The sequence below is a fragment of the Lycorma delicatula genome, chromosome 4, assembly GCF_047948215.1.
Source record: "Lycorma delicatula isolate Av1 chromosome 4, ASM4794821v1, whole genome shotgun sequence".
In the NCBI taxonomy this organism is placed as follows: domain Eukaryota; kingdom Metazoa; phylum Arthropoda; class Insecta; order Hemiptera; family Fulgoridae; genus Lycorma; species Lycorma delicatula.
In genome coordinates this window covers 67,307,847-67,321,816 of record NC_134458.1, presented here as the reverse complement: position 1 = coordinate 67,321,816, position 13,970 = coordinate 67,307,847, and the positions used below count along the sequence as shown (strand labels likewise).

General features: G+C 27.9%; 1 protein-coding gene across 5 annotated transcripts in view; it reads right to left on the bottom strand.

Annotated features, from left to right (window-relative positions):
• The window catches only part of LOC142323494 (rhomboid-related protein 3-like), a 68,960-nt gene that overhangs the window by 24,392 nt on the left and 30,598 nt on the right, over nt 1-13,970 (bottom strand). For all 5 annotated transcript variants that reach the window (XM_075363229.1, XM_075363226.1, XM_075363228.1 and 2 more), the window contains 3 exons: nt 12,993-13,340; nt 11,069-11,238; nt 5,959-6,172 (listed from right to left, as the gene is read on the bottom strand). In XM_075363229.1, the coding sequence (XP_075219344.1) occupies nt 5,959-6,172; nt 11,069-11,238; nt 12,993-13,340 (732 nt within the window). The remainder of the gene's footprint in view (nt 1-5,958; nt 6,173-11,068; nt 11,239-12,992; nt 13,341-13,970) is intronic.

The following is a 13,970-nucleotide window of genomic DNA, read 5'->3' as shown; positions in this document are numbered from 1 at the left end:
AGGATTGTTCATTGATTGAGTGTGATCAATGTGATCAGTGTGTTAACAGAATTTGTAACAATTATTACTTGCAACTGGATCAATGAGAGACTACAGCACTGCAACCAGAAGGCTACCAGAAATTTTGAAAAAGGGAACACTAAATTTGGTAAAGGACACTACCTACTGCTTTATTTTGTAAAGAACACTGATAATATTGTGTACAGGACACTATTACTTTATTCGGTAAAGGACAATAAGACTCACAAAAGAAAAAATAAAGAAAATCATTGAAGGCAGCAGCAATAAAATCATCAAACAATTCAAGTGTTGCCAAATAAGTTTTATGGAAATAGAAAAAATATGTTAATTTTTAAATCATCAGCAGATACTGGTCTGGATTTACGGTTTTTTTAATTCAATTTGTCAGTTGTCAATTGTTGGTGAGTTGTTTTTGGATCTGTTTTTATATAATTAAGAATTTGGATTGTGGATTGATACCTTTTTCATCGAGTTTTTATATATTTTAATTTAATTGTGTGTGGTAATAAGGACTATATTTGTGTGCTCTTGTTGTTTATCAGTGGACAATTGAATATTATTATTGACAGGGTTTTGCTATCTTGGGCAGACAGCACTGTTATAAATATTATTGAATTTAATTTTATTTTAATTTTAATTGCTGAAAAAAGGAATAATTATCTTAACTTGATAACAGAGACTATAGCTTTGGTTTTAAAGTTATTGCTATTGGAATTAAATGGATTTTGAATTTATATATATTGAATTTATTTTATTCTGATTTTGTTATATTTGTTATATATAGGGTGTGATTAGTTTTATTTAGATTCAGGGTCAAACCCTGAAAAATAAATTGAGTTGGTTGTGTTTGTTTTTCATTTAAAAGTTTCAATCTACGTTATAATCACAAAAAAGCAAATTGTTTTCAAGAAATAAAAGATGATTCTTATATGTAGTTTTTAGTGCAACACAGATGAAAAACCCTTTTCACAGAGATAAGACATGGCGAAAGGAATTAATATTTCCAATGCTTCAGTGATTAAATTTCCATATTCATTTTGATGAGCAAGTCAAATTGTATCTAAATTTTTATTTATGTATTGTAGTTGTAATGTTTTATCTGTGAACATTTTGATGAGCTGGTCGTGACTCTTATCTGGTAACTTAGCAGCTGCAACAACATTTTCACTAAATGGATTCAGTACCATTCTCCTCAAGAAATCATTTTTACTTCTAGGAAATACTCCACAAACTGAATTTTTAGCTCATGCAAATGCATCTCTGTGGTATCCAAACTGTGGAGCATAATAGTCTCTTCTTCATCCAGATTTGTCTCAATATGATTGGAAGTGAGTGGAAACACATCAAAATTTTTGCATTGAAGGAAAATAATGAATATATCAAGCTTCTTAATGAAAGCATGAACTTTGTCTGTCTAATCAAATACTGCCTCCTTGTAAATTCACTTTCAAGTTACTTAAATGTAAAAATACATCAGTTAAGTAAGACAACAGGAACAAATACTCATTATTCTGAAAAAAAGATTGAGAATGGATTGTTTATCTTTGAAAAATATTATTAATTCATCTCGTAATTCCAATAACAGGGTTAACACTTTCTCCTGTGATATCCATCTGACTTCTATATGAAAAAGAGAGATTTATTTTTTTTGCCAATTTCATCGCAAAATTTAGTAAACATCCTATTCTGTAATGGTAGATTTTTAATAAAACTAACCATTTTTACAGCTTTACAAAAGATTTGTTTGAGATTTTCTGGCATATCTTTTTATGGCAAGAGTATGTGAAGGAAACAGTGCCTCCATTCCGACCTTGGTATAAGTGATCTTTTAATTTTTTTAAAAATTTACAATTTTTCCTGTTATCATCTGCATCATCACTACATACTGCAATACAGTTTGTCCAATCTATATTATAGTTTTTAGTATCTTCATAAAAAACTTCAAAAAGACATTGTCCTGTTGCATGACCAGGTATTGATTTGTAAAACAACATATTTTCTTTGATTAATCTGTTCCTATCTTATTCATATCTCACAAAAAATAAGAGCTGAGAAATATTTGCCACATCTGTTGATTCAACAAATTGAATACTAAAAAATTCACTTGAACTCACTAGTTGAATTATCTGATCGTGAACATTGGCAGCCATGTCATCAATTCACCTTCATATTGTGTCAATAGAAAGAAGAATTTTTTCAATTTTTTTGCTTCATCCATGCCTATTACAACACTGACCATATCAACTGCAGTAAGCAATATGAGATTTTCGATTGTATGGGATTTAGACATCTTAGCTACTCTTAATGTTATCAGATAAGATGCTTCAAGAGTACTTTTATCAGTATGGCTTGATTTTCAAACAGAAGCTTGTTGATTTCTCAAAGTAAGTAATCTTCTTAGAAAAACTCCAGGATTTGGTTTTATGATCCAGATGTTTAATTTCCAACTGTTAAATTAATTTTGATGGCTTCATGCTTTCATCAGAGAGAACTTGAAAGCAAACATCACACTGTTGATTTCCATAGAATGATTTAAAACCACAATTTAAATAACTTGTCTTGTCTTTTTACCAATTGATTTGTTGGATATAGATGGCTCACTTCGTTTTTTCACAAATTTATCCATTTTACATAAGAATCTAATTGAAAAAAAAAACAAACAGTTACACTGTTTGAGTGCACAATAAAAGACCAAAACCTTAATTATTATTATTTTTCAATGAAACTACGCTTTTAAAACTTAAATAAAGGCACCAGATGCACGCTTTGCATTCAAAACTAAACTGACATTCTGCAGTCTCTTAAGCCTCTTTTATACTGGTGAGAGCACGGCAGATTCAAATGTATCATATGCATGTTTGAACATGATGCTCTCACAGTGAATATTATGGAAGCAGACCGAGTTATAAGGAGCATGTACACATAAAGTTGGAACCTTAAATTGCTCATATTTGTACAATTTCTATATCCATATTCATACCTGTCACTACCAATGCAGCTAAACAGATTTAACTAGGTTTATTGAGTTGTTGGGGGGGGGGGGGGGTCGCGAAATATTCATTAAGTATTTTTTTTTACTTTTTGGGAGTCAAGGATCTAAAAAAGTTGAGAATCACTGAGTTACATAATGCTTGTTTTCTTTTTTTATGAGTCATTTGTTTCATTTGAATAGTGCATTATAATTGATTATAACAATGTAATACATCCAAGTTCAGACGTGGCAAACTTCCAAGCAAAAAGGGATATTATACTTAAACACACATGACATATCCACCACCCACCTCATCCAGTGGGTAAAATTATGTAATATAGTATAAAATACACATCGGATCATATTGACCTGAACAGTACATTAATACAAAGACTAAAAAATAGCACAGTAATAAAAAATAATGTTAAAAGCAATCATGTGGCTAAATCCTTCAAAACAAACATAATAAAGCTTAAAAACCTAAAGTAAAACTTCAGCGAAAAGAAATGACAGAAGGAGAAAAATTCTCTGTGGGAGAGTATTTCTCTCATAGAAAATAAATGTTCTGTCCGAAAAGAACAGCAGGGGGTTAAAGGAAAATGTGATTTTGGAACTGTTGAGAACAATGGTACTTATTCCTTTGGAAATTCTGAATGATGAGGTGGATTTCCTATCCTAATTGTGGCTTAGCAGTGGTAACCTTTTGATTAAGGAACATGGTAACAAACATTACTCTTAAAACACCATTATGGGACATGTCACACCTATTCTTCATGATACAGAGTGGGTAACAGACCTTTATGAATATTTATTGTGTTCCTAACCTAAAAGATTGTGTATTGTTTAGGGCATCGATGATGGACACTCCTCATATAAATGTTAATGAGAGATGAAATTCAACTAGGTGTTGCACTTCTAGGTATTGACAGTCAGTGCAGTTTTCAAGCAGTTTCAAACATTGTAGTTCGATTATTATTTTTGTTTTGCTTTTTTCCAAGTGCCCTGGTTTAAGCTTTTAAGGTTCAAATGGTATTCATATTTCAAACAAGATGAAATATTATTTTACGACCAGTTGACCATCTAAAATAATGATAATCTTAATGCAATGAATTTTCTGAAATTCACAATGCAATTGATGAAGATTCATAGGTGAATAAATTTATTAGAGATTTCACTCAACAATCTGGTTTCCCTTAAAGTTCATAGCAGCAAGTGTTAATGAAAATTTGGAACTAAGCATGTTTCTGAAAATTTTATTTTGAAGAAACAGTTACATGGAAGTCATTGATAAATGAATATAAATTTTTCTTTAAATAATAAGAGATTTAAAAATATTTTTGTTTCTTTAATTAAACGTGCACTAATAACTTCTTTTTTTTTTTAAATCAACAATATCAAAAAGAAACTGATGATGGAATAGTGTATTTTTAACTGAATAGCAAGTAAGTCAGAGAACTGAATAGTGTATTTTAAATTTAAAGAAAATTTCAGAATGAATCAATAAGTCAAAATATCTTCCTTAAATTTTGTTCCTTAGGTTCACTCATCAATTTGAATATTAATTTATAATAAAGTAATGGAATTCATAACAAAATATTTAACAAAATCCCTAAATTTCATGTAAGTTTTATTTAGTAACGTAGACTACAATCACATGACTTCCTTAATCATTAATTGTGAATTTTGGAAATACTGCTGTGATCAAGATTTTCACCATGGTTTTACTTTATCATTTCTGGCAAATGCTAAAGCAGTTCCTTTTTGTTATCCATGAAATAGTAAACCTACCATTCCTGATGTGATCTATACAGTGTATAATTATGTTCTGATCTGAATAAAATGTTTATTTATTTATGAAACAAGTTATTCTTAGAGTCCCTTAGTCTATATTAGGCCCTTTCCTGTTTCTTATTTGTATAAATGTATTATCTAGGTTTATTGAATTTACTGATCTACTTGTATTTGCAGAAGATGTAATGTTGTTTAGCGATAATAACACAAAAACTTATCAATCAGAAACTCTCCAATCATGTTTAATGTTCTTAAAAATAATCTGAAATTAATATACTAAACCATTAACTAAAAAAATACCTATTTTATTCATTTTCATTTTAACTGCAACCTTAATAAATCTGCTTTTACTGCTCATCTTGAAGAGTTAGAAATAAGAATTTAACCAAATTTTTTGGATTAGAAATAGAAGAGTCACTGACATGGCACAAACATAATACATCATTAATCTCAAAATGTAAAGTACACTTCGTAATACATCACTGTCAAATATAGATATGCCATCTACACTGGCATACCATATTTATGACTGGCATATTATGCTTATATGTATTCCCATATGTTATGATGTATGAGAGTAATTCTTCAAAAAGTTTATCATTATTTCAACATTAAAAGAAAATTTCCAGAAAAATAATTCCCAATAAATTTAAAAAATCTTTGATTCAAACTCTTTTTCATGGGTTAACCAGATAATGCTGGCTTTAAAAAAAAATTACTTTTTTTAACTGACAAATTTTTATATTTTATGGATGAATACATGAAACACAAAACATGGGTAATTGAATCTAATATTGGTCTATCTTATTTTATTTATGCATTTAGTGATGCTGCTTTTGTTTAACTGTAATTTGCCAATCATCTGCCGCATGAGGTTTAACTACAGCTACCATGGTATTTATGATGCCTAAAAAAAATTAATTTGAAAGTAGAAATTACTAACTACCAGCTACATATGCAACCTCCTGTAATAAAAATTAAGTAATTGCAATTAACCTAGCATACAAATAATAACCATAATTACTAATCAATACATCAGCAAGAAAAATTTAACAACTAGTAATAATTGAAAATTTACTGTAAAAATGAATCCATAGATAACAATTTTTAACAAAGCACTGCTTTATCTATTTAAAAAAAAAACAATAAATATCTATAAAAAATAATTTACTTACTAAAATAATTGTTGAAAAATGAGCTGTAATTAAGGCATAAACACCACCAGAGGCACCAAGAAGGCAGTATTTTGAATCAAAGATTGAAGTTGCAAGAGATCCACTAAGAATTCCAGCTAAATATATAATAAGTACACGCCACCACCCATGTACCATTTCTAATGAAATTCCAAGCACTAACTGAACGGTTACATTGCTAAATAAATGAAAAGTACTGCAAAACAAACAAAATATTTGTGATATGTTTTTTAAAATTAATTACTACTGATTAATAAATGAATTCTTCTTCTTAATTCTAATTTCAAATAGAAAATGAAAATCATGGTTGAAAGTTCATACTTTTTCATATTTTGTTGTGAATGTGCTTAGTGATTAAAAAAAATATTAAATTTTAACTTATTGTGTTGATAAAGTTGTAGATTTGTCATAAATTAAAAATCTCAATTCAAAGTTTAAATCTGCTTTGACCAGTAATCATAAATTAATCATTTTGTACATTCTGCACATCAAAATTTCTTCTAATTTCTCAAAGTTAAATCAAAGAGATTTGACTGGAACCACCCTCAACAGAGAAAGATATATACGAATAAAATTTGTTTCATGTTGTTTATTGCACTACTGCCTATTAAATAAAAGTCTCTTATGCTAATGTATCAAAGATGGTCAACCCATAACATAATACAATTTATAATGGTGCTGTGTATTATATATAAATATATTTAAGTGTAAATTTATTTAAACGGTTTTGTTTCATATCATGTGTGTGCAGTTTATAATAAAATTTTAAATTTGACATTCATGAAAGCTATTTAAAATGTAATTACTCTAAAGTAATAATCAAAAATAGTTTCAGTTCTGTACTTGGTATCTCAAAAAACAATTTCTATTCTTAATTAAAAAATAATGTACAAAGTTAATAATAAAGAACAAGATATGTAGAATAAAAAATTGTGTACAAAATCTGATAAAGTTGTATTAATAATAAGGTGATTACAGTATCTTACTAAACCTTAATAAATTTTATAGGTGTATATTACAAATTACAGGCATTTTCATACACATATGATTATATTTTTTTAAAGTATTAGTAAATTAGTCTGTAATAATATTTTAGAAATTCAAACAGCATTTCTTCATTTTTTTTTTTCATAAAGTTCTTACTGTCAAAGTTCAATCTCATTGTTCTAATTATTTTTTTTGGCATAATCAAGTCTTTAATTTTTAAATAGTTATTGATGTAAATATTTTTGGTGAAATAAGAATGCCTTTAGCATTATTACAGTATCAGTTTTGCAAAAGATTTCATCACTTGCATGTAAAATTATTTCAATAATCCTTTTTAACCATAATAATGTGTAATGTGCAGTGCGTATAACAAAGTAATCAGGGTGTATCATGAAGTTCTCCAGAACTTTCATAACCTGTTCAACTCATGAAAATAATGGAAAAAATTCATATAAACATAAGCCCTAAAATGCTTGCTTCATTTGTGAGTTACGACTAGTGAAAATTTCAGCTACCCCACTGAAATGATGTTGTGATGAAATTTTTAATTTTTTGTTGATATCTTTCTGTTTTTTCAACTTATCTTACCCATTATGTTCAGAATCAAATTCTCTACAAGTTTTTTTTAAAGGCTTTATGTGTTTATTACCCATTTAACAAAGTTGTTGTATAACAAACATAAAAATCAGGATTTTTTACCCCAATTTATTGGTTTTATCATCAGATTTCTCAAAAGCTACTGCAGATATGGTTCTGGGACATATTTTAATCAATTCTTCAGGTCAAAAACTGCAAGAAATCACTAATTCTGCCCCTTAATTAATGTAGTAAAAATTTCACTATGACCTTATTTCACCGAAGTAGCTGAAATTTGAGCAAACTCTTCACTAGCCACAAATGAAGCATTTCAGCATGTTTATATGAGCTTTATTCATTATTTTTGTGAGCAGAATAGGTTATGAAAATCCCAGAACTTCATGATACATTCTGTATATATGTATCATTTTTTTTTTTGAAAATTCAAATAATTCATTAACATATTCGTATTGACCACTGTGCTAATAAAATATAATATTAAATGAAATTTAAACCACCAAAACACAGTAAATAGATAAGTTAAACTTACCATATTAATTTCAAGAATTGATTTTCTTGGATCCCACATTTTTAGTTGTTATTAAATTCTATAATTATAAAACATATTTTTATATATGATCTGTTAGTGTGTCAAAATAGTTTTTTAAAAATTTCAAACTGTATTAATATATTTAATTATTATTTATTTTATATACATATTTATAATAATATATGTATTATATATATATATATATATATATATATATATAGATAGATAGATACATACATATAATCACCTAACTAATTAATGTTACACAACCTCCCCATTTATTAAGAGACATCTTTTGATCCTTATGTCGGTCCTGATTTTTTAATTTTAATTTAGTTAGGTTATTAAAATTTAGGTTAAATTATAATTTTAGATTGACTTTTATGTTTGATTAGGTTATCTAACCAAATATAACCTAAACTTGCTTTGTTTGCTAACCTCGACTAATTAACAGCAATGTTTTGATTATTTAAATAATAAATTCAATAATTACTGCTTATAGTTGAGTTGTTATTTTAATAAGTAAAATATGTTAATATGGAGAATGTATAAAATGATCGTTGTATTTAATAAATTGCTAAATATTTATTAAATTTTCCACCACTGGAGGTGATTAATCAGATTCACTGGTACTTATGCATAATCACCATATTAATCAAATTTATCATAACATATACGTTGATGAAATTCACATTACAATAGTGCTTTTGCTGTATACAATATCATCATTAGACTTTCTAGTAACAAACACAGAATCATCACGCATTACTCTAGCATTGTACTGGCAAAACCCAAGAACAGTGCACTTCAAAACTAGTGCAAACTTCACTCAGTAGTCCACCAAATATACATGACTATGGTTTATTGTAATAAACCTTGACAAAGTTTACATCGGTTTTTATTCAATTGTGTAATGACTCAGATATTATAGTTAATTGTAGTTAATTAATTATTTAGTATTAATTATTTGTAGTTAATTATTTAATTAATTATAATTTGTCAAAAGTGGAATTCAGAAAATTCAGAATTGTATTTTATCTCTTATTAATCATCTACTACTTATTGATAAAAAGATAAATAAAGAAAAATGGTAAAAAGTGTTTATTATACACACACATATATATATATATAAAATTGTAAAATAAAAGATGAAGAATTTAGCAGAAACCACTAGCGAATCAGTAATGTTCCTGGTATGAATTTATACAAATAGAGATGTTGGAAAATAATTCTGCCTATGAATTTATTGCTAATAAGCAAACTTAAGTAATAATACTTTTATTACAAACAGAATAATACGACATTTTTTTATTTATTATTGATTACACAGAATCAAAAATTACTGTGTAAAGGTAAAGTAGTTTTGTTTCATACAGACATTGTGTAGTTGATAAATATAATTACTAACACTGTTTTGGCAATTATTCCAAAAAGTGGTTATCAAATAAAATTTTGATCTCTTTAAATTATTACAATTCTATTTAACATAATGTAATCTAGTTTTTTTTCTCAAATTAACTGAACCAGTGAATTACATTATTACTTTTCAGCATAATGTAATTAGTAAAAAAGGATTTATTTAAATCTTATGTATTAGAAAAGAACACAAATTTTAGATGTAAAATATGTTATTCATAATTACTTGAAGAAAAACACAGTAATAAAGGTAAAAGACTGTTGACATTTGCTGCAAATGTATAGGATAAATTGACCAATCATATTTATTTTTTTATCAAAGTTAAACTAGAAATAAAGTTAAACTTTATTCCTGGATCTTATATATTAGTAACGCTTGTTGTATAAAGATGTTAAGGTGTGAATTCATAAGCATCTTTGGATATAAAAAAAATAATATAGGTGATATAAAGTGATAAATTCTTCTCACAGCAGTTTTCAACTAAATATCTACAGACAGGTTTGAAATTGCTGCAAAAGAACTGAAGTAGATTTTATAGTAGTTTACTAATTTTGCTTTTGATGGAGCAAATTAGGCTTCTTTTAACTTGAACTTTCGAAACTTCATCTGTATATTTGCAAGACAGTTATGTTGAATGCATTTTTCAATTTTTATAAAATTTTAGAGTAATGTTCTATTATGTAGAATAATTTTCTGTTTCAAAATGATGGCTGCTGTTTTTCTTAGATGTGGGTGATGGAGAGGCCTTGTGGAGAGGATTTCTGTTACCAAGCCACTGGTGCTAATGAACTTAACACATGCTCTAACTTCCACTCCTGACATGACCTGCTCTTGATATCACCAATCATTTCTGGTCTATTTCTTGGTAGTTATGAATAAGATAGTAACGTTTTCATCTTTTACTTCATCAAGTCAAATATTTTGTCTCTGTGACTGTTCATCCAGTTTGTAGAACATCATTCCATACTCATTATACCATTAAATACTTAATCTTAAGCTGGTTTTCAATAAAACTATTTTTTACTGTTTTCCCTTGAGAGACCTTATTTATAAAGAAAGGTTTTATGTAGTGGAACTACTACTTCAACAGTCATCGGTTAGTGATGTCCGGTGTCCATCATAGCATTGCTTACTATACTAATAACCTGGCAATATTATTTTTGGCGCCAACTAAATTGTCAACAATCGATTAAAACTTATAATTAGTTTTGTACTTTACATTAATTTTCACTTTATCGATTCAATTTCATAATTAAATTTACTTTGCTCAGTAAAAATTGAGTAAGGTCTAATGTTCACAGAACTACTAGTTGATACAACCTAAATACATTTTTATTAATTCAAATGTACAAAATATAAATTTGGTGAAAATTAAGGATGCTGTGACAAACCTCTATGAATGTAACTTTAAGAGGAATTAATAAACACTTACTACATGATGTAAAATATACTGTAAAAAATTACTATCGCTTCTTGTTTTTAATATTTTTGTAATCATTTAATATTATTAGTTTTAATGAATATTTTAATACCATTTAAAATTTTCGTTTTATGTAACTCACTCAGCATGGATGAATGCATATGTAATAAACCTCCAAATCTGAGAGTTCATTTTTGGAATGTAAACACACATCTCACCAACACAACCAAAATTACATTGTATACTCACAGAATCATTTTTATTTTCTGAACTCACTGAACATGCCAGCAAATCATAAATAAAGAATACAACCTGAAAAAAGAGCATAATATAAATACTTAGTTGCATGAATGTAATACATGTCATGTACGGGAGTATATAAACTTTTCATGCTTTAAATAAAAAACATAACATCTATCATCTATCATACTTATATGAACATAATACGGAGGCTTTAGTAAGACTTCATTTATTAGAATACTGCATGCAGGCTTTAACTAATTTTATTACAGGGTGGCCACTCAAAGTCACTTATAAAATTGTTGGCTTTTCCCTAGGTTGTTGGTTAAGTTAATTGAACTTTTGGAATAAATTCAACCAAGAACAATTTTTTGCTTATGAGATTAATTTTCACTATGATCTTCCTTAAGTCTTTTCTCTTTCCTTAATCACTTCCTTCTTTCAATTCATTCACTCATCTTCTACAATAGCTACTTTCATATCGACTTCTAAACCTGTTCATATGGTTTGCTAAACTTTTGCCTCTGGGACAACATGTTTTAACTTACCAATGTTCCCAATTTCTTCTTTAGTTTTCTAAACTTTAGTCTAAATTTAATTATCGTTGAATTATAATTGGTATCCATTTTACTACCCAGATATGTCTTAAAATTCATTATTTGATTTTGAAATTCTTGCCTGATCATCATGTTATCTAACATCACCCAACATCTCCTGGCAATATGGATTTCCTTCTTTACAGTTTTTAAAATGGATGCTCACTAGTTCAGTCTATAATTAATTTCTTCATTTCTTTACCAGGCCCAAATTCCCTAAATATTTTTCCATTCATGCAGTAATATTCTGATATTTCATTTAGTTATCACACCTAATGCATTCACTAAAGTCATCTATTTTTTAATGTATCTTTTTAATATTATCAACTTCTCCAAAGGGGTGTGAATGTAAACCAGAATTCGAGCCAATAAGTTGGCTCGAATTCTGAAGTAAATAAATTTTGAAAGTAAATATTAATAAAAATATTTCATTATATTGATTTTTAACAGTATACCAACTCTTCCAATTTTTTAGTAAAAATTATTCTTATTCTTTCATTCGTCTTATCTGATTTACATTAATAATCCTACAATACAGAGACAAATAGAAAGAGGATATTTTCAGCTCATCTTGCTAATACTCGTACTTACTACATCTTAATTAATTTTATTCATTTCCTTTTTTGATTGTCTAACCTATTGACCTGCTACATTCTGATCATCATAATTTTTAAATTTGAGAGGAGGAAGACCTCCTCTCTAGTAGTTGCCATTCAGAGATCGCAGTCACGGACTATTTTATGCAAGTATACCTTATTTGAGAGGAAGTTATTATATTTTACTGAAGGAATGAAGAAAACATTTCCTTAAAAACTAGCTGCAATTTTTTGTTCATTTACTTTCATTTGTTCATTTTCAGTCATGCAAACTCCAAAGCCTACAGCATGTAAAATTTCAAGTTCCTGTTGTTCAGGCTATAATGAGCATTCATCTGTCTACCATCTAGGAAAAAAACAAACAAAGAGCTACTGCTCCGCACAGAAATTATTTTTTCATGAGGCTCTCCATAGATACCCACCTGATATGAAAGGACCTACAATTTAGCTAGATGTTTGCTTCTCACAGACTTCCTCATTGATGACAAATTCTTATGGTTTCTATTGGGAGAACAAACCAAGTTAAGAGTTAGTTTATGATATAAAATGATCCTTTCATTTTAAGATGTCATTATCTTTACAGATTACTTTAAAATACCAAAAAACAATAACTTAATATAATTGAAAACGGTACCTCAATAGTGCTGATAAGTGGCATACAAATTGGTGGAGGGGAACAGGTATATTGTTCTTCATAATCTCCTTCCCTAATTCCCCGATCAGAGCGAATAACTCTCTTCTTTCTTGGTACTACTGTGTGTTTTATAAATTGATTTAATGTTTTATTCAGTATATGCCTTCCAACTTCAGTTTCTAGCATAGCTACAAATTCGTTAAAGTCAATATATCCATCAGAATCAGAATCATTGAGTTTAAATATATTTTGTATGACTTCATCAGGGATATCGTGGGAGAAGCCAGGAGAGTTGATCTGAGCATATAATTCCTGCAATGAAAGTTTTCCATCACCATCTGTGTCATACTATAACAAAATAAAAACACATTACATAATTTTTAGTTCCTGGGATACTATATATTAAATAACAGTTAAGGTAACTGATAAAAGTTGTGAAGTCATTTACAAATGTTTATAAAAAAGAGAAACAATTTTAAATATATATAAGAGAAAGATAATACTTCATTTGTCATATAAAAAATAACGAAACAGAAGTTTATATGTGTCACAGTTGTTAGAGAAAATCAAATGATGGCTTTCAGAGCCAGAGCCTCCAAGCTGCCTGGCAACTATAATCAAGTATAAAATAGCTACGTACAGGTAATAGATAATACTCAGAGGTGGTACTTTCACACTTAAATTTATGACTGAACTAGAATAGTAGAAATTTTATTTTGGAATATCATTAGGGTAATTAGAGGAATTGTTTTCAAAATATTTAATATTCAACTATTTTGAAAGATAAAAAACAAAAAAGGAATGACAATAAATCAAAAGAAGAAAAAACAAGAATGGGTAAAATTTACGTTCACGGGTAAAGAAATATAACTAAATAACATATAATAATAATAATAATATAGAATAAGCATATAATATATAACTAAAGGATTTTTTTAAGAAATATAACATAAATATAGTATTTACAACAGATAATAT